This window comes from Quercus robur, chromosome 4 (assembly GCF_932294415.1).
Source record: "Quercus robur chromosome 4, dhQueRobu3.1, whole genome shotgun sequence".
Lineage (NCBI taxonomy): Eukaryota > Viridiplantae > Streptophyta > Magnoliopsida > Fagales > Fagaceae > Quercus > Quercus robur.
In genome coordinates this window covers 20,542,444-20,570,222 of record NC_065537.1, presented here as the reverse complement: position 1 = coordinate 20,570,222, position 27,779 = coordinate 20,542,444, and the positions used below count along the sequence as shown (strand labels likewise).

Genomic DNA, 27,779 nt, shown 5'->3' with positions numbered 1-27,779 from the left:
TTTAGCTCACACAACAAAGTGTCTTTCTTATTTATGATTCGGTACAAGCCCTTTAGATCTAAAGCTCAGCAGAGACACATCATAGTATCTTACAAGTTAAACAGTACAATACATGCCCTCTAGAAATGCTCAGCATACACGTCAAAGTGTCTTGCAAGCTAAACGGACACTAATGAAACAAATCCAAACTTAAACATTACAAGAAAACAACGCTATTACATCACCATCCAAAACCATCATATGGTAGCACTTCCAGCAGATTGAGGCCTAATCGTTCCTCTACGCCGAAACATACTTTTTCCTTGTCTGAGCAACAAACTCATAAACCTTCTTCTTGTCAGGAAAATTCTTAGCCACAGTCTCCTTCTGCAGGCACCTCTTAGCCCACGCGTCAATCTTGGGGCACTCCGCCTCTATATTGATATTGTCCAAGACCTTGTAGGCATGGAACCAGCTGTAGAAGGGGATAAAAGAAACGTCCACATACCCAAATGTTTCACCCCCAAAGTAAGGCTTGTCACCAAGCTCCCCCTCCATTGTCTTTAAGGTTTCAAGGAATTCCTTCTTGCCTTCCTCTTGCTCTTCTCTTTTTGGCCTCCATACCTTCCTTGAAGCTACATAAACCTGAATTTTCCACACATTGTGTTACTAGGATGAACAATGACAGTAATGAATTTCAAATCAAGTCTACTGGGCAAACTGAATGTTTCTCTAGAACTTAGCAAGTGGGAAAGGCCCATAAAATATGTTCTTGATTGTATGATAGAGAGAGACTACAGAACTCTCCTAACTTTTATTTTAATTAGTGACTTACACACAAACGAATGGGTCTTGAACATAACTAATGCTAAGAGTGGAAAGAAATAATGTTTGAATTTGGTACCCAACAACTACATAAATTGAACATGGTCAATGAAAAGCAAATATAAACCATCAAATTTTCTTTCCTTCTTTTTCTCCGTGCTCTTATTTCTTTCAAGTTCTTTGGTCAAATATATTATACAGTCATCTTGCATGTCTAATTGAATTACTGCCTTGACATGACCTACGAATTAGTAAATTATAATATAATCTATAAACATTCCAACGTAACATTTTTTTAAAGAAATCTAGCGAATCCAACCTCATAAACATAAACTAAAATATTTCACCTAGTATTATGTATTAACTGAACATTAAAAAAAAGGGTCAAATGTATGAGACTCAGACACCAATGAAAACCGAGAAAAAGAAAAACACTAGGAAAAGAAATTGTACAAAAGGTACCTTCTTATCAACAAAATCAGCCCAGAACCTGGCTTGAGCTCTCTGGCAAGGATCAGAGGGCAACAATGGAGACTTATCATTCCAGACCTCGTCTATGTACTGAACAATGAGGAGGGACTCACACACAGGCTTCCCGTTGTGGATGAGAACTGGGATCTGCTTGATAATGGGGTTCATCTCTAAAAGCAGAGGGCTCTTGTTGCTCAAGTCCTCTTCCTTGTACTCATACTTGATACCCTTCTCAGCCAGAGCAATCCTGACCCTCAACCCAAACGTACTAGGCCAAAAGTTCAACAGAACCACCTCGCCCGCCATTGTCACAGAACTCTAGGTGTTGAAGCAAATGAGAGAGATGCAAAAATAAGTGTGAGGGAGTGCAAAGAGACTTTGGAAGAGAGCGTAAATATATAGTGAAGGGGTTGTTTAGGCAGTGGCGGCTCTGGACGATGTCATTGCTTTCGCACGATGTCATTGCTTTCGTTAAAGTAAAAGTCTGGTGATTGATAAAAGGGTAGCAGTGGTCAATGTGGAAATACTCTTCAACTAACCCCATTACACTATGTGAACACATTATTCCTCTTGTTGTGATGCTATAACTACTCTTTGTCAAATAATTAGCACTTTTGCATTTCTTACTTTTTCATCAGTAGTCCCTCACTCTATGTCACTTTTCTGACCTTTCATTGGACGTGACCTTTTTATATTTGTAGAGATTTTATTATCCTCGCTATTGAGAGTCCGTCAAGGGGTGCATAGAAACTTGGAAGAGAGCGTCGATTTATAGTCAAGGGGTTGGTCAGGCGGCTTTGACTAATATGACTTACTTGCTGCTAGGGCTTTCTTCTTTTTTTCACGACTGAGGATAAAAATGCCATAAAATTTACTTAATATAAATATACTTTTTATAATAGACTAGAATATCTCTAGTCATAAGGAAAATGTTTTAGTTATTATAATATTTAGTACCAAAATTGTCAAAGGATTTGTAGTTGAATTGACACTTTCTTATATACAAAGTATTTGAGAGTCTAAGCGAAAATGGTTCAAACTACATGGTTAATAGAATATTGTAATTATTTTTCAAAAAAAAAAATAGTACCAAAATTATTTTTTTCACTTTTAATTTTTTTAAAATACTAAGTATTTTAATTTTTTGAACTTATGAAATGATGGTTACTTGTATCAATTGATGTAAAATAGAATAAATGCAAATCTTTTATTAACTAATTCAAAAAATTATTTATATTAGTTTGTCTAAAATTATATATATTTTGTTTAAATTTACTAGTCATAAAAATGCATATTTTATTCATTTTTTAATTATTATTTTGGTTGATGTGTGTGAAGGTGGTTGGGTGAATGTTTTAAAAATAATGGTTATGTGAATGAAAAAATTGTTATGTAAAATAAAAAGATTTATATTCTCATATTAAATTAAAGTAGATATAAATTTTTTAATAAACTAATGCAAATGTTATTTATTTATTTTTATTTTATATTGAAGGAGTAATTATTATATATATATATATATATTTGATAAGGTAATTATTTTTATTTAATGACATGCTTTTCCAAGTCAAGTCTATTGTACTAACATTTCTAATACTTCTGGATCCTTCCGTAATATTCAGTAGCGGCTCCAGGATTTTTTTTTAGGGTATTCTTTAAAAAGTATAAATTATACAATGTAATAAAAAGAGAAATTTACATATTGACAATAACAAAAAAAAAAAAACACACAAATACATAAAATTTACAATTGTCTTCTGCGAGTTTTCATATTTTGAAATTATTGCATAATAGTCTCATTATCAATGCTACAAGTTACATCTCTTTCAATATACACAACCAAGCAATCATTCATCCACTGAATATAGAACAAATTATGGAGCAAAATTTAATTTTACTGGTATAAAAAAAATTGAGAGTATTCCAAAATTTTTTTTTGAATGATAGACAAATAAAAATTTTTAGATTATTATATATATGGGACCACCCTGACCTTAAGGCGGCGCTGCCCCGGCAATATTCCAGACGATGTCATTGCTTTTGTCATATAATTTATCAGGACCACCCTAACCTTAAGGACCACTTTGACAATGACATATCAACCACCACTGACCACACAAACCTCTTTACAAGATACAACCATACCCAGCTCAACCCTAGTCAGAATCCTCCTAACTATGCCTTTAGTCTAACAAAAGTAAAGAATTAATATGGGATACGTGCATGGTTAGATATAATTGCCACAGGCCTTTCAGGCACTTCAAGCTTCTCTTTGTACTCTCATTTTGTCCATTAGAGACAAACAAACAACAAAAATTGGAAAGAAGTAAAAAAAAAGAAACAAATATTAATGAGAAGAAAATCTGGAATAAAAAAAGATTAAAATAATTTCATTAAAAAAAATGACTATTAGCGATCAAGAATTTTTTACGGATCCATAAAACCCTCTAAAAAAATCTTATTTGTGATAACAAAATAAAGTCATCACAAATACTTGGAAAAATGTGAAATATTTGTGACTAATAAGAAAAGATGTCGCAATTATGTATTATAGCATTCACAAATATTAATATTTTGGAGGGAAATTTTCCCTCCATATTATTTGCGAGGGACAATAAAAATCCTTTACAAAAAGTTTATTTTTTGCGTGGGTTAAAAATATGCCCTTACTAACACAAAATTATTTGTGTAAGAACCAAATTTGAAATCTTAGCCCAAGGTATGAATGAACATAGGCTCAAAAAGCCCAAAACAATGAATTTGTAGAGAATGAGTTAGAAAACTGGGCTCTAATGAAATAGACTAACTAGAAAATAGATTTAAAGGACAAGAAGATGTAAATGAACAGGTTTATAATGAAGAAAATCGTCATCGGCAAAGTCCAAGGAGATCTGTTCTTATGTATTTCTTTAGGTTTGATTACAAAATCAATTCTAGATGCTACAGTAATTTTCTCTATCTTTTTCGATCTCCAGTCTCATTGTCTCCTTCTTCTTTTATACTGTTTTTCCATTTCATCTCCACCTTCCACGTGCATGCCAAACGGTCGATGTTGATACTTGTCCCATTAGCACTCCCCATAAGTCCTTATGTAGTAGCTATAAGGCTGAAATCCACTGTTCAGGCATTACCTCCACATTAATGCGATCAGAGAGTTAGCTGCAGTGCATTTAATGCGGAGGCAGCCACTTTCTCCTAAGATATTTTTAGGACTTCTCCCAGTTTGATCTCATTGCAATACATATCTGCACCAACGGAACTTCCTGGAACATTACCTAGGACAACTGGTAACCCCTTCAGACCTCGGCATTGGTTAGTCGAGGATGTGCTTATTCTCGACCCACCCCTTGAATTGTTATGACTAAGACTGATCTCTCTACTTACTATCGCAGTCTCTTCTGATAAAAATATCTCATCCTCGGACACACCATCATCCTCGGATAGGGTCATAGTACAGATAAAGAAGTTTTGGGCCCAATATCCCTACAATTTGTGAGGGCTACGATTGAACTTTGCAAAAACTCATTAAAATATTAATTTTTTTTGGAGTTAAAAGTTATTCTAAAATTCAAAGAAAAATAAAAAGAAACGTATAGACATATAACACTTTGTATTCTTTAGATGAACCTTTTGTTTACAGTCTAAAAAAAAAACCTTTTATACACATCCTATATAAGAAAGGTCAGTCCTTATTTTCTAAACAATTGTACCCACAAAAAAATGATAGCACTTTCAACTTCAAAATAGTAGCCTAAAATTCATTAATCTCATCATTTTGTACTCTCTCTCTCTCTCTCTCTCTCTCTCTCACTCAAAAGTGAATAAAAATTTCTTCCCATTAAAATAATGCATAAAAGATGAGTTTATAGATCAAAGAGTAAATTACATTCGATTGGCAAGAAAATTGGCATGCATGTTAAGACCATATAGAACATGTAATCTAATGGTTGGATTTTAAAAAATATGAATTCAATAATAATTTATTGGGTGATTTAACATTTTTTAGAGTTACATCACGTGTAACTTGAACCAAACTCTATATTTCTTAATTTGATGTAAATTTTGACAAATTTACCATTAGATTACATTATCTTCATGTATTTTTCATGCTTATAAAATTTCAAGGTAATCAAATATTAATAGCCATGTCATCAAACAATTGTCTAAATTCAAGTTTTAGTAGTTTAAAATAATGCATAAAATATGAGTTTATAAATAAAATGGTGAATTACATCTGATTGGCATGAAAATTGGCATGCACGTTAAAACCATATAGAACATGTAATCCAACGGTTGGATTTTAAAAATATTTATTCAATAATAAGTTATTGGGTGGTGTAACATGTTTTAGAGTTACGTCAGGTGTAACTTAAACCAAACCTTGTATTTCTTAAATTAATGTAAATTTTGACAAATCTACCATTACATTACATTATCTTCATATATTTTTCATGCTTACAAAATTTTAAGGTGATCAAAGGTTAATAGCCATGTCATCAATCAATTGTCTAGATTCAAATGTTAGTAGTTTAAAAAAATGCATAAAATATGAGTTTATAGATAAAATGGTGAATTACATCCGATTGGTATGAAAATTGGCATGCGTGTTAAGACCATATAGAATATGTAATCCAACGGTTGAATTTTCAAAATATGAATTCAATAATAATTTATTGGGTGGTGTAACGTTTTTTAGAGTTACGTCAGGTGTAACTTGAACCTAGCCCTATATTTCATAATTCAATGTGAATTTTGACAAATCTACCGTTAGATTACATTATTTTCATACATTTTTCATGGTTACAAAATTTCAAGATGATCAAAGATTAATAGACATGTCATCAATTAATTGTCTAAATTCAAGTTTTTGTAGTTTAAAATAATGCATAAAATATGAGTTTGTAGAACAATTGGTAAATTACATCCAATTGGCAAGAAAATTGACATGTATGATAAGAACATATAAAACATGTAATCCAATGATTGGATTTCCAAAATATTAATTTAATAATATGTTACTGGGTGGTGTAACATTTTTTAGAGTTACATCAAGTGTAACTCGATCCCAACCCTATATTTCTTAATTTAATATAAATTTTGACAAATCTATCGTTAGATTACATTATCTACATATATTTTTTATGCTTACAAAATTTAAAAGTGATCAAAGATTAATTGGCATGTCATCAATTAATTGTCTAAATTCAAGTTTTTGTAGTTTAAAATAACGCATAAAAAATGAGTTTAAAGATCAAATGGTAAATAACATCCAATTGACATGCATGTTAAGAACATATAGAACATGTAATCCAATGGTTGAATTTTCAAAATAGGAATTCAATAATAAGTTATTAGGTAGTGTAACATTTTTTAGAGTTACGTCAGGTGTAACTCGAATCCAACCCTATATTTCTTAATTCAATATGATTTTTGACAAATCTACTGTTAGATTACATTATATTCATATATTTTTAATGCCTAAAAAATTTCAAGGTGATCAAACGTTATTAACCATGTAATCATTCAATTGTCTAGATTCAAGTTTTAGTAATTTAAAATAATACATAAAATATGAATTTATAGGGAAAATGGTGAATTACATCCGATTGGCACGAAAGTTGGCATGCATGTTAAGACCATATAGAACATGTAATCTAACGGTTGGATTTCAAAATAAGAATTTAATAACAAGTTATTGGGTAGCGTAACGTTTTTTAGAGTTACGTCAGGTGTAACACAAACCCAACCTTATATTTCTTAATTCGATGTGAATTTTGACAAACCTACCGTTAAATTACATTATTTTTATATATTTTTCATGCTTACAAAATTTCAAGGTGATCAAAGGTTAATAGCCATGTCATCATTCAATTGTCTAGATTCAAGTTTGAGTAGTTTAAAATAATGTATAAAATATGAGTTTATAGATAAAATTGTGAATTAGATCCTATTGGCATGAAAATCGACATGCATGTAAAGACCATGTAGAATATGTAATCCAATGGTTAGATTTTCAAAATACGAATTTAAAAATAAGTTATTGTGTGGTGTAACATTTTTTAGAGTTACATTAGGTGTAACTTAAACCTAACCCTATATATTTTAATTCGATGTGAATTTTGACAAATCTACTGTTAGATTACATTATCTTCATGCATTTTTCATGATTACAAAATTTCAAGGTGATCAAAGATTAATAGGCATGTTATCAATCAATTGTCTAAATTCAAGTTTTTGTAGTTCAAAATAATACATAAAAGATGAGTTAGTAGAACAATTGGTAAATTACATCCGATTGGCATGAAAATTGGCATGCAGGTTAGGAACATATCGGACATGTAATCCAATGATTGGATTTCAAAAATATTAATTCAATAATACGTTATTGTGTAGTGCACCATTTTTTAGAGTTACGTCAACTGTAACTTCAATCCAACCCTATATTTCTTAATTCAATGTGATTTTTGACAAATCTACCGTTAAATTACAATATCTTCATATATTTTTCATGCTTACAAAATTTCAGGGTGATCAAAGGTTAATAGTCATATCATTAATCAATTCAAGTTTTAGTTGTTCAAAATAATGCATAAAATATGAGTTTATAGATAAAATGTTGAATTACATCTGATTGGCATGAAAATTGGCATGCGTGTTAAGACCATATAAAATATGTAATCCAACGATTGTATTTTCAAAATATGAATTCAAAAATAAGTTATTGAGTGATGTAACGTTTTTTAAAGTTATGTCAGGTGTAACTTGAACCCAACCATATATTTCTTAATTCGATGTGAATTTTGACAAATCTACCGTTAGATTACATTATTTTCATACATTTTTCATGGTTACAAAATTTGATGGTGATAAAAAATTAATAAGCAAGTCATCAATCAATTGTCTAAATTCTAGTTTTTGTAGTTTAAAATAATGCATAAAAAATGAGTTTATAGAACAATTGGTAAATTACATCCGATTGGCATGAAAATTGGCATGCATGATAAGAACATATACAACATAAATCCCATGATTGGATTTCCAAAATATTAATTCAATAATAAGTTACTGAGTGGTGTAACAATTTTTAGAATTACATCAAGTGTAACTCGATTCCAACCCTATATTTCTTAATTCGATATGAATTTTGACAAATCTACTGTTACATTACATTATTTACATATATTTTTCAGGCTTACAAAATTTCAACGTGATTAAAGATTAATAGTCATGTTATCAGTTAATTGTCTGAATTCAAGTTTTTGTACTTTAAAATAACGTATAAAAGATGAGTTTAAAGATCAAATGGAAAATAACATCAAATTGGCATGCATGTTAAGAATATATAAAACATGTAATCCAACGGTTGAATTTTCAAAATATGAATTCAATAATAAGTTATTGGGTAGTGTAACATTTTTTAGAGTTACGTCAGGTGTAACTCGAACCCAACCATAAATTTCTTAATTCAATGTGAATTTTGACAAATCTATCATTAGATTACATTATATTCATATATTTTTCATGCTTAACAAATTTCAAGGTGATCAAAGGTTAATAACCATGTTATCATTCAATTGTTTAGATTTAAGTTTTAGTAGTTTAAAATAATGCATAAAATATGAGTTTATAGATAAAATGGTGAATTACATCCGATTGGCATGAAAATTGGCATGCATGTTAAGACCATATAGAACATGTAATCCAACAGTTGAATTTTCAAAATATGAATTCAATAATAAATTATTAAGTGGTGTAACATTTTTTTGAGTTACGTCAGGTGTAACTCGAACCCAACCTTATATTTTTTAAATCGATGTGAATTTTGACAAATCTACCGTTAGATTACATTATTCTCATACATTTTTCATGGTTACAAAATTTGAAGGTGATCAAAGAATAATAGGCATGTCATCAATCAATTGTTTAAATTCAAGTTTTTGTAGTTTAAAATAATGCATAAAAGATGAGTTTATAGAACAATTGGTAAATTACATATGATTGGCATGAAAATTGGCATGCATGATAAGAACATATATAACATGTAATCCAATTATTGGATTTTCAAAATATTAAATTAATAATAATTTACTGGGTGGTATAACATTTTTTAGAGTTACATCAAGTGTAATTCGATCTCAATCCTATATTTCTTAATTTGATATAAAATTTGAAAAATCTATCGTCAGATTAAATTATCTACATATATTTTTTTTGCTTACAAAATTTCAAGGTGATCAAACATTAATAGGAATGTCATCAATTAATTGTCTAAATTCAAATTTTTGTAGTTTAAAATAACGCATAAAAGATGAGTTTAAAGATCAAATGGTAAATAACATCCAATTGGCATGCATGTTAAGAACATATAGAACATGTAATCCAATGGTTGAATTTTCAAAATATGAATTTAATAATAAGTTATTGGGTAGTATAACATTTTTTAGAGTTACTTCAGTTGTAACTCGAACCCAACCCTATATTTCTTAATTCAATGTGAATTTTGACAAATCTACCGTTAGATTACATTATATTCATATATTTTTCGTACTTAACAAATTTCAAGGTGATCATAGATTAATAGCCATGTCATCATTCAATTGTCTAGATTCAAGTTTTAGTGGTTTAAAATAATGCACGAAATATGAGTTTATAGAGAAAATGGTGAATTACATTCGATTGGCATGAAAGTTAAAATGCATATTAAAACCATATAGAACATGTAATCCAATGATTGGATTTCCAAAATATTAATTCAACAATAAGTTATTTGGTAGTGTAACATTTTTTAGAGTTACGTCAGGTGTAATTTCAACCCAACCTTATATTTCTTAATTCAATGTGAATTTTGACAAATCTACCATTAGATTATATTATATTCATATATTTTTCATGCTTAACAAATTTCAAGGTGATCAAGGGTTAATAGCCATGTTATCATTCAATTGTCTAGATTCAAGTTTTAGTAGTTTAAAATAATGCATAAAATATGAGTTTATAGATAAAATTGTGAATTACATTCTATTGGCATGAAAATTGGCATGCATGTAAAGATCATATAGAATATTTAATCCAACGGTTAGATTTTCAAAATATGAATTTAATAATAAGTTATTGTGTGGTGTAACATTTTTTAGAGTTACGTTAGGTGTAACTTGAGCCTAACCCTATATATCTTAATTAGATGTGAATTTTGACAAATCTACTGTTAGATTACATTATATTCATACATTTTTCATAGTTACAAAATTTCAAGGTGATCAAAGATTAATAGGCATGTCATCAATCAATTGTCTAAATTCAAGTTATTGTAGTTTAAAATAATACTTAAAAGAAGAGTTTGTAGAACAGTTGGTAAATTACATCCGATTGGCATGAAAATTGACATGCATGTTAGAAACATATAGAACATGTAATCCAATGATTGGATTTCCAAAATATTAATTCAATAATAAGTTATTGGGTAGTGTAATATTTTTTAGAGTTACGTCAGGTGTAACTTCAACCCAACCCTATATTTCTTAATTCAATGTGAATTTTGACAAATCGACCATTAAATTACATTATCTTCATATATTTTTCATGCTTACAAAATTTCAAGGTAATCAAAAGTTAATAGCCATGTCATCATTCAATTGTCTAGATTCAAGTTTTAGTAGTTTAAAATAATGCATAAAATTTGAGTTTATAGATAAAATGGTGAATTACATCCGATTGACATGAAAATTGACATGCATGTTAAGACCATATAGAATATGTAATTCAATGGTTGAATTTTTAAAATATGAATTTAATAATAAGTTATTGTGTGGTGTAACATTTTTTAGAGTTACGTTAGGTGTAACTTGAGCCTAACCCTATATATCTTAATTAGATGTGAATTTTGACAAATCTACTATTAGATTACATTATATTCATACATTTTTCATAGTTACAAAATTTCAAGGTGATCAAAGATTAATAGGCATGTCATCAATCAATTGTCTAAATTCAAGTTATTGTAGTTTAAAATAATACTTAAAAGAAGAGTTTGTAGAACAGTTGGTAAATTACATCCGATTGGCATGAAAATTGGCATGCATGTTAGGAACATATAAAACATGTAATCCAATGATTGGATTTCCAAAATATTAATTTAATAATAAGTTATTGGGTAGTGTAACATTTTTTAGAGTTACGTCAGGTGTAACTTCAACCCAACCCTATATTTCTTAATTCAATGTGAATTTTGACAAATCGACCGTTAAATTACATTATCTTCATATATTTTTCATGCTTACAAAATTTCAAGGTAATCAAAAGTTAATAGCCATGTCATCATTCAATTGTCTAGATTCAAGTTTTAGTAGTTTAAAATAATGCATAAAATTTGAGTTTATAGATAAAATGGTGAATTACATCCGATTGACATGAAAATTGACATGCATGTTAAGACCATATAGAATATGTAATTCATCGGTTGGATTTTTAAAATATGAATTTAATAATAAGTTATTGTGTGGTGTAACATTTTTTAGAGTTACGTTAGTTTTAACTTGAACCTAATCCTATATTTCTTAATTCGATGTGAATTTTGACAAATCTACCATTAGATTACATTATCTTCATACATTTTTCATGGTTACAAAATTTCAAGGTGATCAAAGATTAATAGGCATATCATCAATCAATTGTCTAAATTTAAGTTTTTGTAGTTTAAAATAATGCGTAAAAGATGAGTTTGTATAACAATTGGTAAATTACATCCGATTGACATGAAAATTGGCATGCATTGTTATGACCATATAGAACATGTAATCCAATGGTTGGATTTTCGAAATATGAATTCAATAATAAGTTATTGGGTGGTATAACATTTTTTTGGGTTGCCTCAGGTGTAACTTGAATTTAACCCTATATTTCTTAATTTGATGTGAATTTTGACAAATCTACCGTTAGATTACATTATCTTTATATATTTTTCATGCTCTCCCAAAAATGACTTTGGCTAGTTAATTTAGTGGAGATGCTCTTAGTGATTAATGAAAAACAATGTTATGAATATCGTTTTGGAACCTGTTTCAGTTTGTTCATTTTAACGGAATATTTCGGTACCAGCGTATTTTTGCATTTCGTTTTGGGTTACTGGTTTTTTAATTTATTTTATTTATATACATATATTTCTTATATAATTTGTTGAAAATATTAAAATTATAAGTCTATGTTTCAACTTGTATATCAATATTACTTTTAAATATCTACCTAAATTATAATTATAATAATAAGATAATATCAACTATCACTTTTTAGACTATTAAAAGTTTAAAACAGTAATATAGTATGTACGTAGATAATGAAAACAAAAAAGCCGCAAGTTAAAAAAATTTTAAAAAAGAAAGAAAGATAGTATATTTACATTTGGGGGAGGGGTCAAACTTAATAAAAAAGTTAGAGCGTTTCAAAGTTCAAACTCTCTTTGCTACTTTGCAATGCTTTGTCACGTGGCTATTGACTAAGCTCACAAAACTAAAAAGAAAGATAAAAGAGAAAAAAAGTAGAGAAATTAAAGTATAGGGATGGCAATGGGGCGGGGCGGGGCCGGAGGATGGGATCTTCGTCCCCGCCCCGCATGGTTGTTGCCCTTCCCCATCCCCGCCCCGCCCCGGGGTGCGGGGAAAACTACCTTGCCCCATCCCCGCCCCTTGGGGCCCCTTGGGGACCCGCCCCGCCCCTCTCCTAATACAATTTTATATATATAAATAAATTTTTTGGTACAATAATATAAATCACAACAAAACAAAATGTTTTAAAATCCAAGCATTTAATGCTTTCACACATTTCAAGGAAAACAATACTGTCGATAGAAAGATATAGACATGAGTATTTAACCACATTAACAAAGATAAAATCTTTAAAATTATCAATCAAATAAGTTTTAAAAACTATGACTATCACATGGTAAAAAAAAAAATAAGTTGGATATAAAAATATAAATATAACCGAATAGAATGAGTACTAAAACTCAACTACCATGAGATATATACAAAAAAAAAACTCTTTTAAATGTAAGCCCTTCACTATTCTGGCTTGTTCTGGAATTGAAGAAATTTTGAACATTCAATTTTACAATTATTTTAATGCTTTTGGAATATAACCGAATAGAAGATCTCTCCCCTCCTGTGCAAAATACAAAATGAAACAATGTGCAAAATCATGAATCAACGTGGGGCCAAATATATCAACAAACCTACTGCCTACTATATTCAAATATATGAAACAATGTGCAAAAAAATGTGCAAAAAACATGAAACAAACCTGCCTACTGGAAGTCTGGAAGCACCATGTAACGTGAATGAGATGAACCTTGAAAACACGTATAGACTACAGAGAAGAGTGATGGGTCAGAGGCGGCAATAGCAATAGGGTTTTAGAATAAAAAATATTTTATCTCATATCTTGTACTCTTGTGTTTCACTTCAAATATTAGTGATTTAGGATTTACTAAATTTACAATTATAGTCCTTATTAGTGAGGGTTGGGGAGGGGATGGGGTGGGTTGGGGATAAAAATACTAAACCCATCCCCGCCCCGCCCCGGGGTGCGGGGACAAAATATTGCCCCATCCCCGCCCCACCACCTTTGCGGGGCGGGGAAATCCCGCATGAGGCGGGGTGGGGTGGGGCGGGTCAAAGCGGGGCGGGGCAAAATTGCCATCCCTAACTAAAGAGCAGGAGATGAAAAGTCAGAAGACTCAAACGAGGTGGCGACTTACTCTACTAGGTTTGTTAGTCATTTTTCAACTTGAAAAGGTAAAATATATTGATTATATCAGTAACAGCCGAAATTGCTATACCGGTCGAAATTTACCGAAATAGGTTGAAATGTCCGAAACAGACCAAAAGCCACCAAAATTTAATCTGAGGTGGAATAAGGGGGGTGATTCATACCGGTTAGGTGATCAGTACGAAATTTTTCGGCCATTTCAGCCTAATCAGAACAAAATTGATAACAATGATAAAAAAGATTTGAGATTTTTCTCCAAAAAAAAAAAAAAAATTCCGGCCAGAGATTGGAGATCATACAAATCTAACTTTCAACTTAAAAAAAAAAAAAAAAAAACCGTAAATTTTATAATAATAAAAAGTTATTATTATAACTTGTAAATTGTAAGATTTTGTTTCGTGTCTAAAAATACATAAATAAAAGAAAACAGGTAAAAAAAACCAAAAACAAAAAACAAAAAACAAAACCCCCCAACGCGTAAATGCACCCATTCCTCTTTTCTATTTGCCTTTTCCATTTACCCCCTTCTGTCTTTTGATTCGCTGTGCACGTTCTGCCCATCTCCCTCTCTCTCTCATCTCTAAACTAAAAACCCACCTCAATATACACAAAACCCGAACACCATGAGCTATCACCGGTAACGCCCACCTCCGAGCCCCAACCCGAGCCAAACCCGGCCCAGTCCAGGCGCACCGCCATTAGAATCCGGCCCATACAACATAATCCCCATCCACAACCTCCTCGCGGAGCACCCATCGCTCAGATTCCCGGAGGTCCGAGTCATTACCACCGCGCTCTGAGCTGTCGACGACCTCAGGAAGCCGCCGCACAACCAATGGCCAGTTTTTCATTGTTCTTGTCTCTTGATGCAAGTTGTTATTGGGTTAGGCTCAAATATGCAAACTCATGCTTGTCTAACATATGTTTTTAATTATTAGTATTCAATTCTTTTTTTGCAGTATAACCAAAACACTACAGCGATACCAGCAATCTTGCTTCGCTCCTCAGGATAACAGCATGAAACGTGAAGCACAGGTTTGTGTTTGCTGAAATTCCTCCTTAAAATTCTTGTATCATCTTTAGAGTTTTATATGTTGAACATATTTTAGACAGATTTGCATTTTTCTCTACACACTTGAAATTAAACTTTGCTCAACATATAAACCATAATAGGATATGTTGCGATCCTTATTTCCCATTCATTTTCATTTCCTTGGTTGTTGAGAACTAATATTTACTCTAGTTGTAATTATTTACAATTTGGGTTTGTTTCCTTGATTGAGCTTATGAAAATTCTATCAAACATCTTTTCAGAATAGACGTCTAAGTTAAGGTATATTTAACAATTAAGATTTTATATTGGACAAGTGTACTGACTGCTTGACCTTGTGTGAAAGTTATTCAGTGTATTCACATTATATATAGTATCATGATGCACATTTATGATTACTGCAAAAATTGTTTACCCGTGCTGCCTGTAGTTTTGTCTCTCAAATGATGTTTTGGTACTTTTGCCTCATATATGCCTCAAGTTCAAATACATTTGTTTGAACAATTAAGACTTACTATTTTCCTTTGCTATTGTGCACACCTAAATGGTTCCCATCAATGCTCCATAACTTTCTCCTTTGATAGCTTTTGAGAATTCAATTAAATGGTTCAGCAAGAGCTATACCTTCTAAGTAAGCAGAATAATCATTTTTCAAATAATGTAATCATATATCATGGGGTCAGTGGAAGTATTGTGCGCAGGTTACTGCCCTTTTATTTATTTATTTATATATTAGGGGTTCAACATCCACATAAGAACATTATGCTAGTATGAAATTTCATACATCATGTTTGAATTCAGTGGCATATATACTTATACACATGATGTTTATAGAAAATTTTAAAAGGCTATTGAGAAGCAGGGCATTGTACCTTTAGACATCTGGATTCATTTCCTTGGTTGTTGAGAACTAATATTTACTCTAGTTGTAATTATTTACTCTTTTTAAGCTCCGTTTGGTTTGCGTTTTGGAGCCCAGCGTCTGTGTCTGGCTTCTTTTTTGACCAGCGCCTGGTGCACTGTTCATGGGACATGAGCAGTGCATCAAGGCAAATGAACAGTGCACTGTTCATGTGAACAGTAATCATAATATATTTTTTTTTATTGTTTTCAGTTTTCGGCAAAATAAGCGGTATCCAAATGCACACTTATTGGTTCTAATTTTATATTGAACTTCAGTTGACTGTACATTATCTACTTATGGACCCACAATAATACAGCCAGCTTCAAGTTCAAAGCACTGTCTGAATTATACCGTTGATGAGGCCCAACTTCTCCTTAAACTAGTCATCTAAACTATTTGAATTCTATTTTATGGTACTGGTAATATTCTATTGTCACTTGGTATCAGAATAGAAAGCTATGTGATTTCTATTCAGAGAAAAATGTAATGGGAAGATCTTGTGTATGTTATCCATGTAGTAATGCAGACTTGGCAAATGAAAAATTTTGAGTGACGTGCATATGTAGAGGTTTTATTTTGAGGGTTGTTGTTGGGTACAAAACATGGTAGTTAATGGTAGTTATTTGAAAACATAAAAGAAAGAATAAAGAAAACATAAAGAAAGAATAAAGAAATAATATTTAATTGAAGTTGTAAAAAAAATAGAATGTTTGATGTTTGGTATATTGTAAAATAATGTGTTAAAATTGTAAAGTAGTGTTTTGAGATTGTAAATGCTAAAATTTTTACAATTGTTGATGAGAATGCTCTTACCGTTAGTTTATGAGGTATTTTCCTTTCTCTCATTATCGTATTCTGCAATTTCATTTAATATTTTTGTGTGAGGTTTTGGATCATTTTGGCTAGCTGGAGTGAGTATATATATATATATATATAAATTTTTTTTCAATTATCACTCTTTGTTCAACCCTAAAATCTCTTACACTTACTGCTTGTTGATGATGTATATCTCTCACACACATGCATATTCTACTTTTTTGGTTCACTTTTTACAATTTTTTAAGAAAAGAAAAATACTTCTCTCCCTTACTTTGGTGTTGCCGCAGAAGGATTAGGTGCAAACGGTAGGATGGTTAAGGAATTGAAGAAGTTACTTCCATATCTCAGGTCCAACCTCGGTGCACACTGCAATGTGAGTTGCAGTCATTTTCTCTTATACAACATGCTTGATTTTTGTAAATGTATGCCACATGTATTTGTTCTTTTTTGTTGTCTTCATCAACTATCATTTCCAATTCTAGCAATTTGGATTTTGTAGGTTATGAATAATCTTTCCATTGTATAAATTTAATTTTGAACCAAATGACAAATGGGTACTTTTTAAATTTTTTTGTATTTTAGAATAAACCCATAAAATAATTAGTCATATATATCTATACTGATATATATGGTTTTATAATTAGTTATTTATTTATTTATTTTATCTTGTATATTGGCAAACACAAACTTTTGTATCTTACACTCTGTTTGTTTCGAGATAAAATATTTTACATGTAAAATATTTTCAGTAAAATTTTTCATTTTACCGTGTTTGATTGTCAATATGAAAATTCAGTGAAAATCATTTTTCAATTGTATGCTTCACTGTAAATTTTTTTTTTCCATATACTTCTCAAAACTCAATTGGTGCACAGACCTTCAACAAAAAATAAAATAATAAAATAATTGGTGCACAGACCTTCAACAAAAAAACCTAGTGCACAAACCTGTGCAGTGTGTACAGACCTTCAACAAAGAGAAAGTGGTGCACAGATCACCCCCCCCCCCCCCCCCCCCCCCCCCCCCCAAAAAAAAACTCCACATCGAAAGGAAAAACAACCACCAAAACACCACCAACCATTCAAAAAACAGCCACCAACCAATAAACCACCACTGACCACTCAAATGACAACCACCATCAACCAAAAATCCAAATTGGAAAAAAACCCAAAAAAAAAAAAAAAAGATCAGAAAAACCAGCCAAAAGACAGCCACCATCAACCAAGAAAAACCTTCATGAACTCAGATCGAAAGTCCAAGAAAGAAAGAACATAATCTAAAAATCTAAGCCTAGCAGAGGCAAGATCAGGTAGTCACCAAAAACTTAAGATCGTCGTCAGATCCAAGGTGGTGCAAGAGAGAAGAGAAGAAGGATTTGTGCGAACATGATGAGGTTGGTAGTGCCGATGATGGCGGTCGGGGTCGGTCAGTGGGTGGGCAATGGTATGAGATGGGTGGAGATGAGAGGGTTGTGGCCCTGTGACTTGTGAGTGAGAGAGTTGAGAGATGGAAGAACTGAGAAAGTTAAGAGAGCAGAAGCTGATAAAGTGTCGGGTGTGAGAGAGGAGAAGAAATTGTAAAATGTTTTACTGACTTTTTAAGTGTAAAATATTTTACCCTTTTTGCCTTTGATTTTTCCTTTGACTGAAAATATTTTACATTTGACTAATTATTTTACTGCAAAACAAACATGGTAAAATATGAAAATATGTTCCTGAAAATATTTTACATCAAAACAGAGCGTTATTGAATATATATATTGTGGTAATTTTCGAAACACTATAAGGAATGTTAAATACAGAAATTTTGTAGAGTTCTCTGATGTGAGTTTTAAATGTGTAAGGCTTGTAGTGAGCTGAAAATCTTAGATTACTTGAAAAAGTTAATCAGGATGACGATGTTGACAACATATTTGTCCAATCTCAATTGTTTGGCTTGAGATTTGCTTTAGATTGTGTTGATATTTCTATTTTGTGGCCAGATATGTGAATCCATGATATTTCTATTTTACAAGACCCAATGTTAACTTTGCTAGTTAATTTTAAGAGTGCATAATTATATATGTTTTAGCAACCATTATTGTTGTTAGTTATATAATATGATGCTTTATAGGGAGCAGATAAAATGTCAGTTGATAAATTTTGGATGCATCATTCTACTGGGTATATTAATGGGGTTGAAAATTTTCTTGAGTATGCATTTAAACATTCAATAAATAAAGATATGAAAATCAATTATTTGTGTGTTGATTGTAGCAATAAGTATTCTTGGATTGAGGATAAGGTCTAGTATCATCTTATACTTGAGTATCATCTTTTACTAGTGGATCATGTCTTTAACACAATCGTATTCGAAATACATATTTATATTATATACTTTCATCATATTAATACTAACTAATAGTAGGTAGACATGGCAAGGGCTTATTAGAAAAAAAAAAAGGCAGACATGGCAAGGGAAGGTCAAAGTAAAGGCAAAATCATCACACCAAAAGCTACTCGAGAGATTACTATTCTTTTTCACCAAAATATGAATGGAGTTTGGACAACTTTTACTAAATACCCAAAATCTGAGCTTGAAACTTTATATGCTTGCTATAGAGCTCAACATTTTAAGCATAAGCAACTAGATGAGGAAGTGAAGAAAGCATTTGTAGAATTGGTGAAACGCTATTATTCTTATTGGATGTTTCACATTAAAAATCCTATTTTTAAGAAGTACACAGAGAAAGAAGATCGTTATAAGAATGGTCCTTCCTTCATTCCTACACTGTTTTGGAAAAAAATGGTGGATAAATGGATGGATGGATGGAGATTAGGGGGTGAGTATAAATGAAATACATGTCATGAGTTCTCTCTATTTCTCTTGCACTCTCTTTAACCATTATTTGTTATTATTTTTATAAAAGCTAATATTCTAGTGCATGAGTTATGTTTAATGTTTTATTTTATTTTATTTTATTTTTTTAAGGATGGTACTAGTAGAGATGAAGAGGACAACTCAGTCAATAACATGAGGGAGGTTGAAAACAGCTTGGAGGGTAACTCAGAGGAAAACTAGTTCAGGATTTTTTTGTATATTCTATATTTTAAAGTTTGAACTTATATGAATTTTTACCTTTCAACTGATCAATTTTTAGTAATTATTGTACTATTGTAACATGATAGTTAAAAAAAAAATGATATAAAATAACTATAAATAAATAAATAATAAGATATTTAAAAAATTATACAAAATATTATCACCGATGACATAAAAATTTGGTCATAAATAATTTTATAGTGATGACAAAGTCCCTCGCAATTTATAGAATAGCGATGTCACTTAACCCCTTGCAAAAACATTTTAAGCAACAGCTTAATGTCATCACTATTATTCCTAACTAATTGCGAGGGGTTAAAAGCCCTCACAAAAAAATTTTCGCGACAACATTATTTGTCTCTAAAAAGTGTGTTGTTAATTTGAAATTTGCAAATAACTAATTGCGAGGGTATAAAGGTCATCATAAATAGTTTTTAACGACGACTACTCCTCCTCATTAAAAATAAGTTGTCGACTTTTCTCGTCATTTGGTAATATGTTTGTGAAGGCGGATTTGTTCAGTAACGATAGTAAATTGCTTTCGTAAATTATCTATTTGCAAAGACATGGTCGTAAAATCTCTTTTAGCAACAAGAGCAAATACAATGGCCTTCAAGAGCCATATGCCCTTGCCATTGCCTTTTGAAACTCATTTCTTGTAGTGTATCTACCTACAGTAGAACATATTGATCTATACCAGTATCAACTCCAATACCTAATTATACTTGTTATTATAGAGAATTCTCTTTTACACGGATCTTAGTACATGACTAACACCACAACAACTGTGATTGTTGTTGCACTGGTAGAGTTCTTTAATCCACACTTGAAAGATCTAGAAGCAACTTGGCACAATACCCTAAGGAGCACAAAAAGTGGGAGCAACTCATATTAAGTGTCTATCACTCTGTCTCTCTGTACATTAGGTATTGAGGTTCATTAAACCTTGATAGATCAATAGGTATCGAACAGGTATCGACATTTGCAATTTTAGGTTTTTTTTTTTTTTTTTTTTGAGAAATTTTGTGAGTATTCTTGTGTCTTCAATAATACCATATATATAACTATTTAAAAGTCTTTTTGAACACACTAGAAACTAAGACTCAATTATACATAAAGTGTATTTTGTCTCAGATATGCCAATTTACAAATATGACTCCCCCCCCCCCCCCCCCCCAACCACACACACACACACACACACACATAGAAAGCATGATTTAGATTTTAATTTTGAGCAATACTACAATCATAAACTATTTTACAACATTTTTATAAACTGTTGATGTGATAAATTCTTATTAGTTCTCATCTGAACCCATTATTCTACTTCCATGAGACACTGCGTAACAAAACCTTCCAAAGTTATACATATATTCTACTTCTTTATTCTATTCTATTTGAAATCATGCTTTTTACCATTTTATTTATTTCTTTTAATAAATTTATTTTTGGTTGTACTTTGTCAAATTTTTTTCTTCTTCTACTTTAATCAATTCACTTTCTTACTGGTAAGCATTCTAAGAAGTTAAGAAAAATAAATTTTAGGATAATAACATATAATGAAAAGAAAATGCACAAAATGTACCTTTGTATCAACAAAATCAGCCCAGAACCTGGCTTGAGCTCTTTGGTAAGGATCAGAGGGTAACAATGGAGACTTGTCATTCCAAACCTCATCTATGTACTAAACAATGACAAGAGACACACGCACTGGTTTCCTGTTGTGGATAAGAACTGGGATCTTCTTGTGAATGGGATTCATTTCTAAAAGCAGAGGGCTCTTGATGTCATTCATCAAGTCCTCTTCCTTGTGATAATATATTTGAATTGCTTTTATTTCTAAAGAGTTTTGAATTTTTTTTTTCAGTAAAATATTTTCTTTTTGACTAAATTATACATCACATAATTTAAGTTTGGACAAAGTTCAGCAACAAAATTGGTTGTAGCCTAAGGCTATAACCTTATTCAATATCTTTTTATTGGAAGTGAATTTTGACAAATTCACCGTTAGATTACATTTTTTTTTTCTTATATCCTCCATGTTTGCAAAATTTCTATTAAATTAAAAATCAATAACTATGTCATCAATAAATTGTTTAAATCGTAAGTTTTTGTAGTTTAAAATTATGCATAAAATGTAAGCTTATAGATTATATAGTAAATAATATCCAATTGGCATAAAATTTAATATGTGTATTAAGAATGTAAAGAATATGCAATTTAACAGTTAGATTTTTAAAATATGTAGTAATGTGAATAATATTGAGTAAGGTCGTAGCCTTATGTTACAAAGAATTTTGTAACTAAATTTTGTCCTTTAAGTTTAATGTTATTTTTATTTCATCTCATATTAAAAATTTATTTTTTTTCCTATATTACAAGCTTTTCTATCCAAGTAGGTTGTTAAGGTAGCAGTTAAAATTCACATAAACCCGTCATACAATAGGTCCAATCATATCATACTATATTATTATTTTAATTTATTTATGTCACATAAATTTAATAGCCTAAAAAAATCAATAATCTCAATCTACAAACATATCAACCACCACTAACAACACAAACCTCATTGCATTTCTTACAATCAGACCCAACTCAACACTAGTAAGAATCCTCAAAACTATGCCTCTATCAAAAGTTAACCATTAAATAGTGAAAAACGTTAACGAATGTCTTAATTATGGTATTGATTTACGAAACATTTATAGGAACATTTTATTAGAAATGAATGTCTAATATAAGTGATACAAACTACATTGTCTTCGTATAATATTGTAGAGTTATCTTTGATTAATGAACATTCTCATCGTTCTTAAATATGTTGAATTGTCAATCTCAACTAAACACAATCACAACTTGCTTCATGTATTGCAACAATCCCTATGTGAATTGAAGAAATAGCATATTGTTTACTTCTTAAAAATAAAAGCATATTGTTTACTTAATAGATCTCCATGAAATGCAAGGTGGCCATAAGTGAACAAATATTATTTTGTGATTGGCCTTTACATGAATTAGAAATATGTAAAGCATTAATAGCAAGGGGAAAAAAACATAAGAGCACTAATCTTAAAAAATTTAATTCACAACTATAAGATTGTGAAAATGTTTTATGTGCAGTAATCTTAAGTAGTTTCTTCTATAGATCTTACCGATCTCCAATCTTCAAACAGTATTATAAACTCTATTTTATTATGATAAATTGAATGGATTTGTGCCTTAATTATTCAATTGACTTTACATGAAAAGTTGTTCCACCGAAAGATATTGGAATGAAGATATGTTTTTCAGTTTTTGCCCATAGAAAGAAAAAAACAAAATATTTCACGTGAATTTGACAGATTCATTCTCATATTTGATTATTCACTTATTAATGATTACTTGGGTGACATGAGTGTATTAATATATATATATATATATATATATTGTGATTATTCACTACATACAGTAATGCTTTCTATTTTATATTTTTTATGACCATATAATATACAATAGACAAATTTTTTTTTCACAATATTATTCAAAACTTGCTAAGGTAACAACTTGTTATTGGAACAGATATCACTTTCACATGAAACCATCACTTATGCCACTTTTGCAATTGTCCCAATCACAACACTCTATGTTAAGTGTAAAAAATATTGTAAAAAGTTGAAAGTTTTGTTTCCTCAGATTGTTGGTACCGATACTTTTGTATACACTTGATGGCAAAATGGTAGAGTTTGAATAAGTTTGATCTAAAATTTAGCTCACACAACAAAATGTCTTTCTTATTTATAATTCGGTACAAGCCCTTTAGATCTAAGGCTCAGCAGAGACACATCATAGTATCTTACAAGTAAAACAGTACAATACATGCCCTCTAGAAATGCTCAGCAGACACGTCAAAGTGTCTTGCAAGCTAAACGGACACTATGAAATAAATCCAAACTTAAACATTACAAAAAAAACAACGCTGTTACATAACCATCCAAAACCATCGTATGCTAGCACTTCCAGCAAATTGAGGCCTAATCGTTCCTCTACGCCGAAACATACTTTTTCCTTGTCTGAGCAACAAACTCATAAACCTTCTTCGGGTCAGGAAAAGTCTTGGCCACAGTCTCCTTCTGCATGCACCTCTTAGCCCACGCGATAATCTTGGGGCACTCCGCCTCCATATTGATATTGTCTAAGACCTTGTAGGCATGGAACCAGCTGTAGAAGGGGATAAGAGAAATGTCCACATACCCAAATGTTTCACCCCCAAAGTAAGGCTTGTCACCAAGCTCTCCCTCCATTGTCTTTAAGGTTTCAAGGAATTCCTTCTTGCCTTCGTCTTGCTCTTCTCTTTTTGGCCTCCATACCTTCCTTGAAGCTACATAAACCTGAATTTTCCACACATTGTCTTACTAGGATGAACAATGACAGTGATGAATTTCAAATCAAGTCTACTGGGCAAACTGAATGTTTCTCTAGAACTTAGCAAGTGGGAAAGGCCCATAAAATATGTTCTTGATTGTATGATAGAGAGAGACTACGGAACTCTCATAACTTTTATTTTAATTAGTGGCTCACGCACAAACGAATGGGTCTTGAACATGACTAATGCTAAGAGTGGAAAGAAATAATGTTTGAATTTGGTACCCAACAACTACATAAATTGAACATGGTCAATGAAAAGCAAATATAAACCATCAAATTTTCTTTCCTTCTTTTTCTCCCTGCTCTTATTTCTTTCAAGTTCTTTGGTCAAATATATTATACAGTCATCTTGCATGATATTTTACACTCTTAACATAGAATGTTGTGATTGGGACAATTGTATAAGTGAATAGTTTCATGTGAAAGTGATATCTATTTCAATAACAAGTTGTTACCTTAGCCAGTTCTGAAAAATATTGTGAAAAAAAAAAAAAAAAAATTGTCTATGTTATATCATATGGTCATAAAGATAAAAAATAAAAAGCATTACCGTATGTAGTGAATAATCACCCAAAAAAAATTAATACACTCATGTCACCCAAGTAATCATTAATAAGTGAATAATCACATATGAGAATCAATCCTTCAAATTCACGTGAAATATTTTGTTTTTCTCTTTCTATAGGCAAAAACTGAAAAACATATCTTCATTCCAATATCTTACGGTGGAATAACTTTTCATGTAAAGTCAATTGAATAATTAAGGCACAAATCCATTCAATTTATCATAATAAAATAGAGTTTATAATACTGTTTTGTAGAGATCGGTAAGATCTATAGAAGAAACTACTTTAGATTACTGCACATAAAACATTTTCACAATCTTATAGTTGTGAATTAAATTTTTTAAGATTAGTGCCCTTAATGGTTTTTTCCCCTTGCTGTTAATGCTTTACATATTTCTAATCCATGTAAAGGCCAATCACAAAATAATATTTGTTCACTTATGGCCACCTTTCATTTCATGGAGGTCTATTAAGTAAACAATATGCTTTTATTTTTAAGAAGAAGTAAACAATATGCTATTTCTTCAATTCGCATAGGGATTGTTGCAGTACATGAAGCAAGTTGTGAATGTGTTTAGTTGAGATTGACAATTCAACATATTTAAGAATGATGTGAATTTTCATTAATCAAAGATAACTCGGCAATATTATATAAAGACAATGTAGTTTGTATCACTTATATTAAACATTCATTTCTAATAAAAAGTTCCTATAAATGTTTCGTAAATCAATACCCTAATTAAGACATTCGTTAACTTTTTTCACCATTTAATGGTTTACTTTTGATAGAGGCATAGTTTTGAGGATTCTTTCTAGTGTTGAGCTGGGTGTGATTGTAAGAAATGCAATGAGGTTTGTGTTGTCAATGGTGGTTGATACGTTTGTAGATTGAGATTATTGATTTTTTTAGGCTATTAAATTTATGTGACATAAATATATTAAAATAATAATATAGTATGATATGATTGGACATATTGTATGACTGGTTTATGTGAATTTTAACTGCTACCTTAACAACCAACTTGGATAGAAAAGCTTGTAATATAGGAAAAAATAAATTTTTAATATGAGATGAAATAAAAATGACATTAAACTTAAAGGACAAAGTTTAGCTACAAAATTGATTGTAACCTAAGACTACAACCTTACTTAATATCGTTTACATTACTACATATTTTGAAAATTTAACCGTTAAATTGCATGTTTTTTATGTTCTTAATAAAGATATCAAATTTTGTGCCAATTAAATATTATTTACTATATAATCTATAAGCTTACACTTTATGCATAATTTTAAACTACAAAAACTTGCAATTTAAACAATTTATTGATGACATAGTTATTGATCTTTAATTTAATAAAAATTTTGCAAACATGGAGGATATAAGAAGAAAATATAATTTAACGGTGGATTTGTCAAAATTCACCTCTAATAAAAAGATATTGAATAAGGTTATAGCCTTAGGCTACAACCAATTTTGTTGCTAAACTTTGTCCAAACTTAAATTATGCTATGTATAATTTAGTCAAAAAGAAAATATTTTACTGAAAAAAAAAAAAAAAAAACAATCAAAACTCTTTAGAAGCGTAAAAGCAATTCAAATATGTTATCACAAGGAAGAGGACTTGATGAATGACAACAAGAGCCCTCTGCTTTAAGAGATGAATCCCATTCACAAGAAGATCCCAGTTCTTATCCACAACAGGAAACCAGTGTGTGAGTCTCTTGTCATTGTTCAGTACATAGATGAGGTCTGGAATGACAAGTCTCCATTGTTGCCCTCTGATCCTTTCCAGAGAGCTCGAGCCAAGTTCTAGGCTGATTTTGTTGATACAAAGGTACATTTTGTGCATTTTCTTTTCATTATATGTTATTATCCTAAAATTATTTTTCTTAACTTCTCAAAATGATTACCAGTAAGAAAGTGAGTTGATTAAAGTAGAAGAAGAAAAAAATTTGACAAGGTAGAACCAAAAATAATTTTATGAAAAGCAATAATAAAATGGTAAAATGCATGATTTCAAATAGAATAGAATAAAGAAGTAGAATATATGTGTAACTTTGGAAGGTTTTGTTACGCGGTGTCTCATATATTTGTGGTCACTTTTTATTTCTTTTGCTGGTGCTACATATTTAAAATATTATAAGTTAGGATTATTAAAGGTTTGTTCGATTCAATTAGAGAAAAAAAAAAAAAAAACATAAATTGAACATGGTCAATGAAAAGCAAATATAAACCATCAAATTTTCTTTCCTTCTTTTTCTCCCTGCTCTTATTTCTTTCAAGTTCTTTGGTCAAATATATTATACAGTCATCTTGCATGTCTAATTAAATACTGCCTTGACATGACCTACGAATTAGTAAATTATAATAGAATCTATAAACATTCCAACATAACATTTTTTGAAAGAAATCTAGCGAATCCAACCTCATAAACATAAACTAAAATATTTCACCTAGTATTAAGTATTAACTCAACATTAAAAAACTAAAAGAAAAAAAAAGGGTCAAATGTATGAGACTCAGACACCAATGAAAACCGAGAAAAAGAAAAACACTAGGAAAAGAAATTGTACAAAAGGTACCTTCTTATCAACAAAATCAGCCCAAAACCTGGCTTGAGCTCTCTGGTAAGGATCAGAGGGCAACAATGGAGACTTATCATTCCAGACCTCGTCTATGTACTGAACAATGATTAGGGACTCACACACAGGCTTCCCGTTGTGGATGAGAACTGGGATCTGCTTGATAATAGGGTTCATCTCTAAAAGCAGAGGGCTCTTGTTGCTCAAGTCCTCTTCCTTGGACTCATACTTGATACCCTTCTCAGCCAGAGCAATCCTGACCCTCAACCCAAACAGGCTAGGCCAGAAATTCAACAGAACCACCTCGCCCGCCATTGTCACAGAACTCTAGGT

The 27,779-nt window shown here is 30.9% G+C and overlaps 1 protein-coding gene and 1 long non-coding RNA gene across 4 annotated transcripts; one reads left to right on the top strand and one right to left on the bottom strand.

The window, feature by feature from the left end:
- On the bottom strand, positions 1-27,779 carry LOC126720829 (glutathione S-transferase U19-like). 3 transcript variants are annotated; one of them, XM_050423645.1, is made up of 3 exons: positions 27,475-27,779; positions 1,267-1,294; positions 1-624 (listed from the first exon to the last, which is right to left on the bottom strand). In XM_050423645.1, exons 1-3 carry the CDS (start codon positions 27,759-27,761, stop codon positions 280-282), a joined length of 660 nt encoding a protein of 219 aa, XP_050279602.1. In that variant the 5' UTR covers positions 27,762-27,779; the 3' UTR covers positions 1-279. The 3 variants fall into 3 exon arrangements, with proteins under 3 accessions (XP_050279602.1, XP_050279601.1, XP_050279599.1); XM_050423644.1 differs by lacking the exon at positions 27,475-27,779 and having other exon boundaries at positions 1,267-1,660; XM_050423642.1 differs by lacking the exons at positions 1-624; positions 1,267-1,294 and adding an exon at positions 23,633-24,256 and having other exon boundaries at positions 27,447-27,779.
- On the top strand, positions 14,491-19,940 carry LOC126720835 (uncharacterized). The gene is made up of 4 exons (XR_007653700.1): positions 14,491-14,917; positions 14,994-15,069; positions 17,096-17,181; positions 19,779-19,940. It is a non-coding gene; the product is annotated as an uncharacterized LOC126720835 (long non-coding RNA).

Coding starts and splice junctions, on each gene's coding strand:
- LOC126720829 (XM_050423645.1), bottom strand. CDS start 27,761: ATGGCGGGCGAGGTGGTTCTGTTGAATTTCTGGCCTAGCCTGTTTGGG. Junction 1,295..27,474: donor TACCAGAGAGCTCAAGCCAG/GTTTTGGGCTGA, acceptor AGCTCAAGCCAG/GTTCTGGGCTGATTTTGTTG. Junction 625..1,266: donor CTGATTTTGTTGATAAGAAG/GTACCTTTTGTA, acceptor TGGAAAATTCAG/GTTTATGTAGCTTCAAGGAA.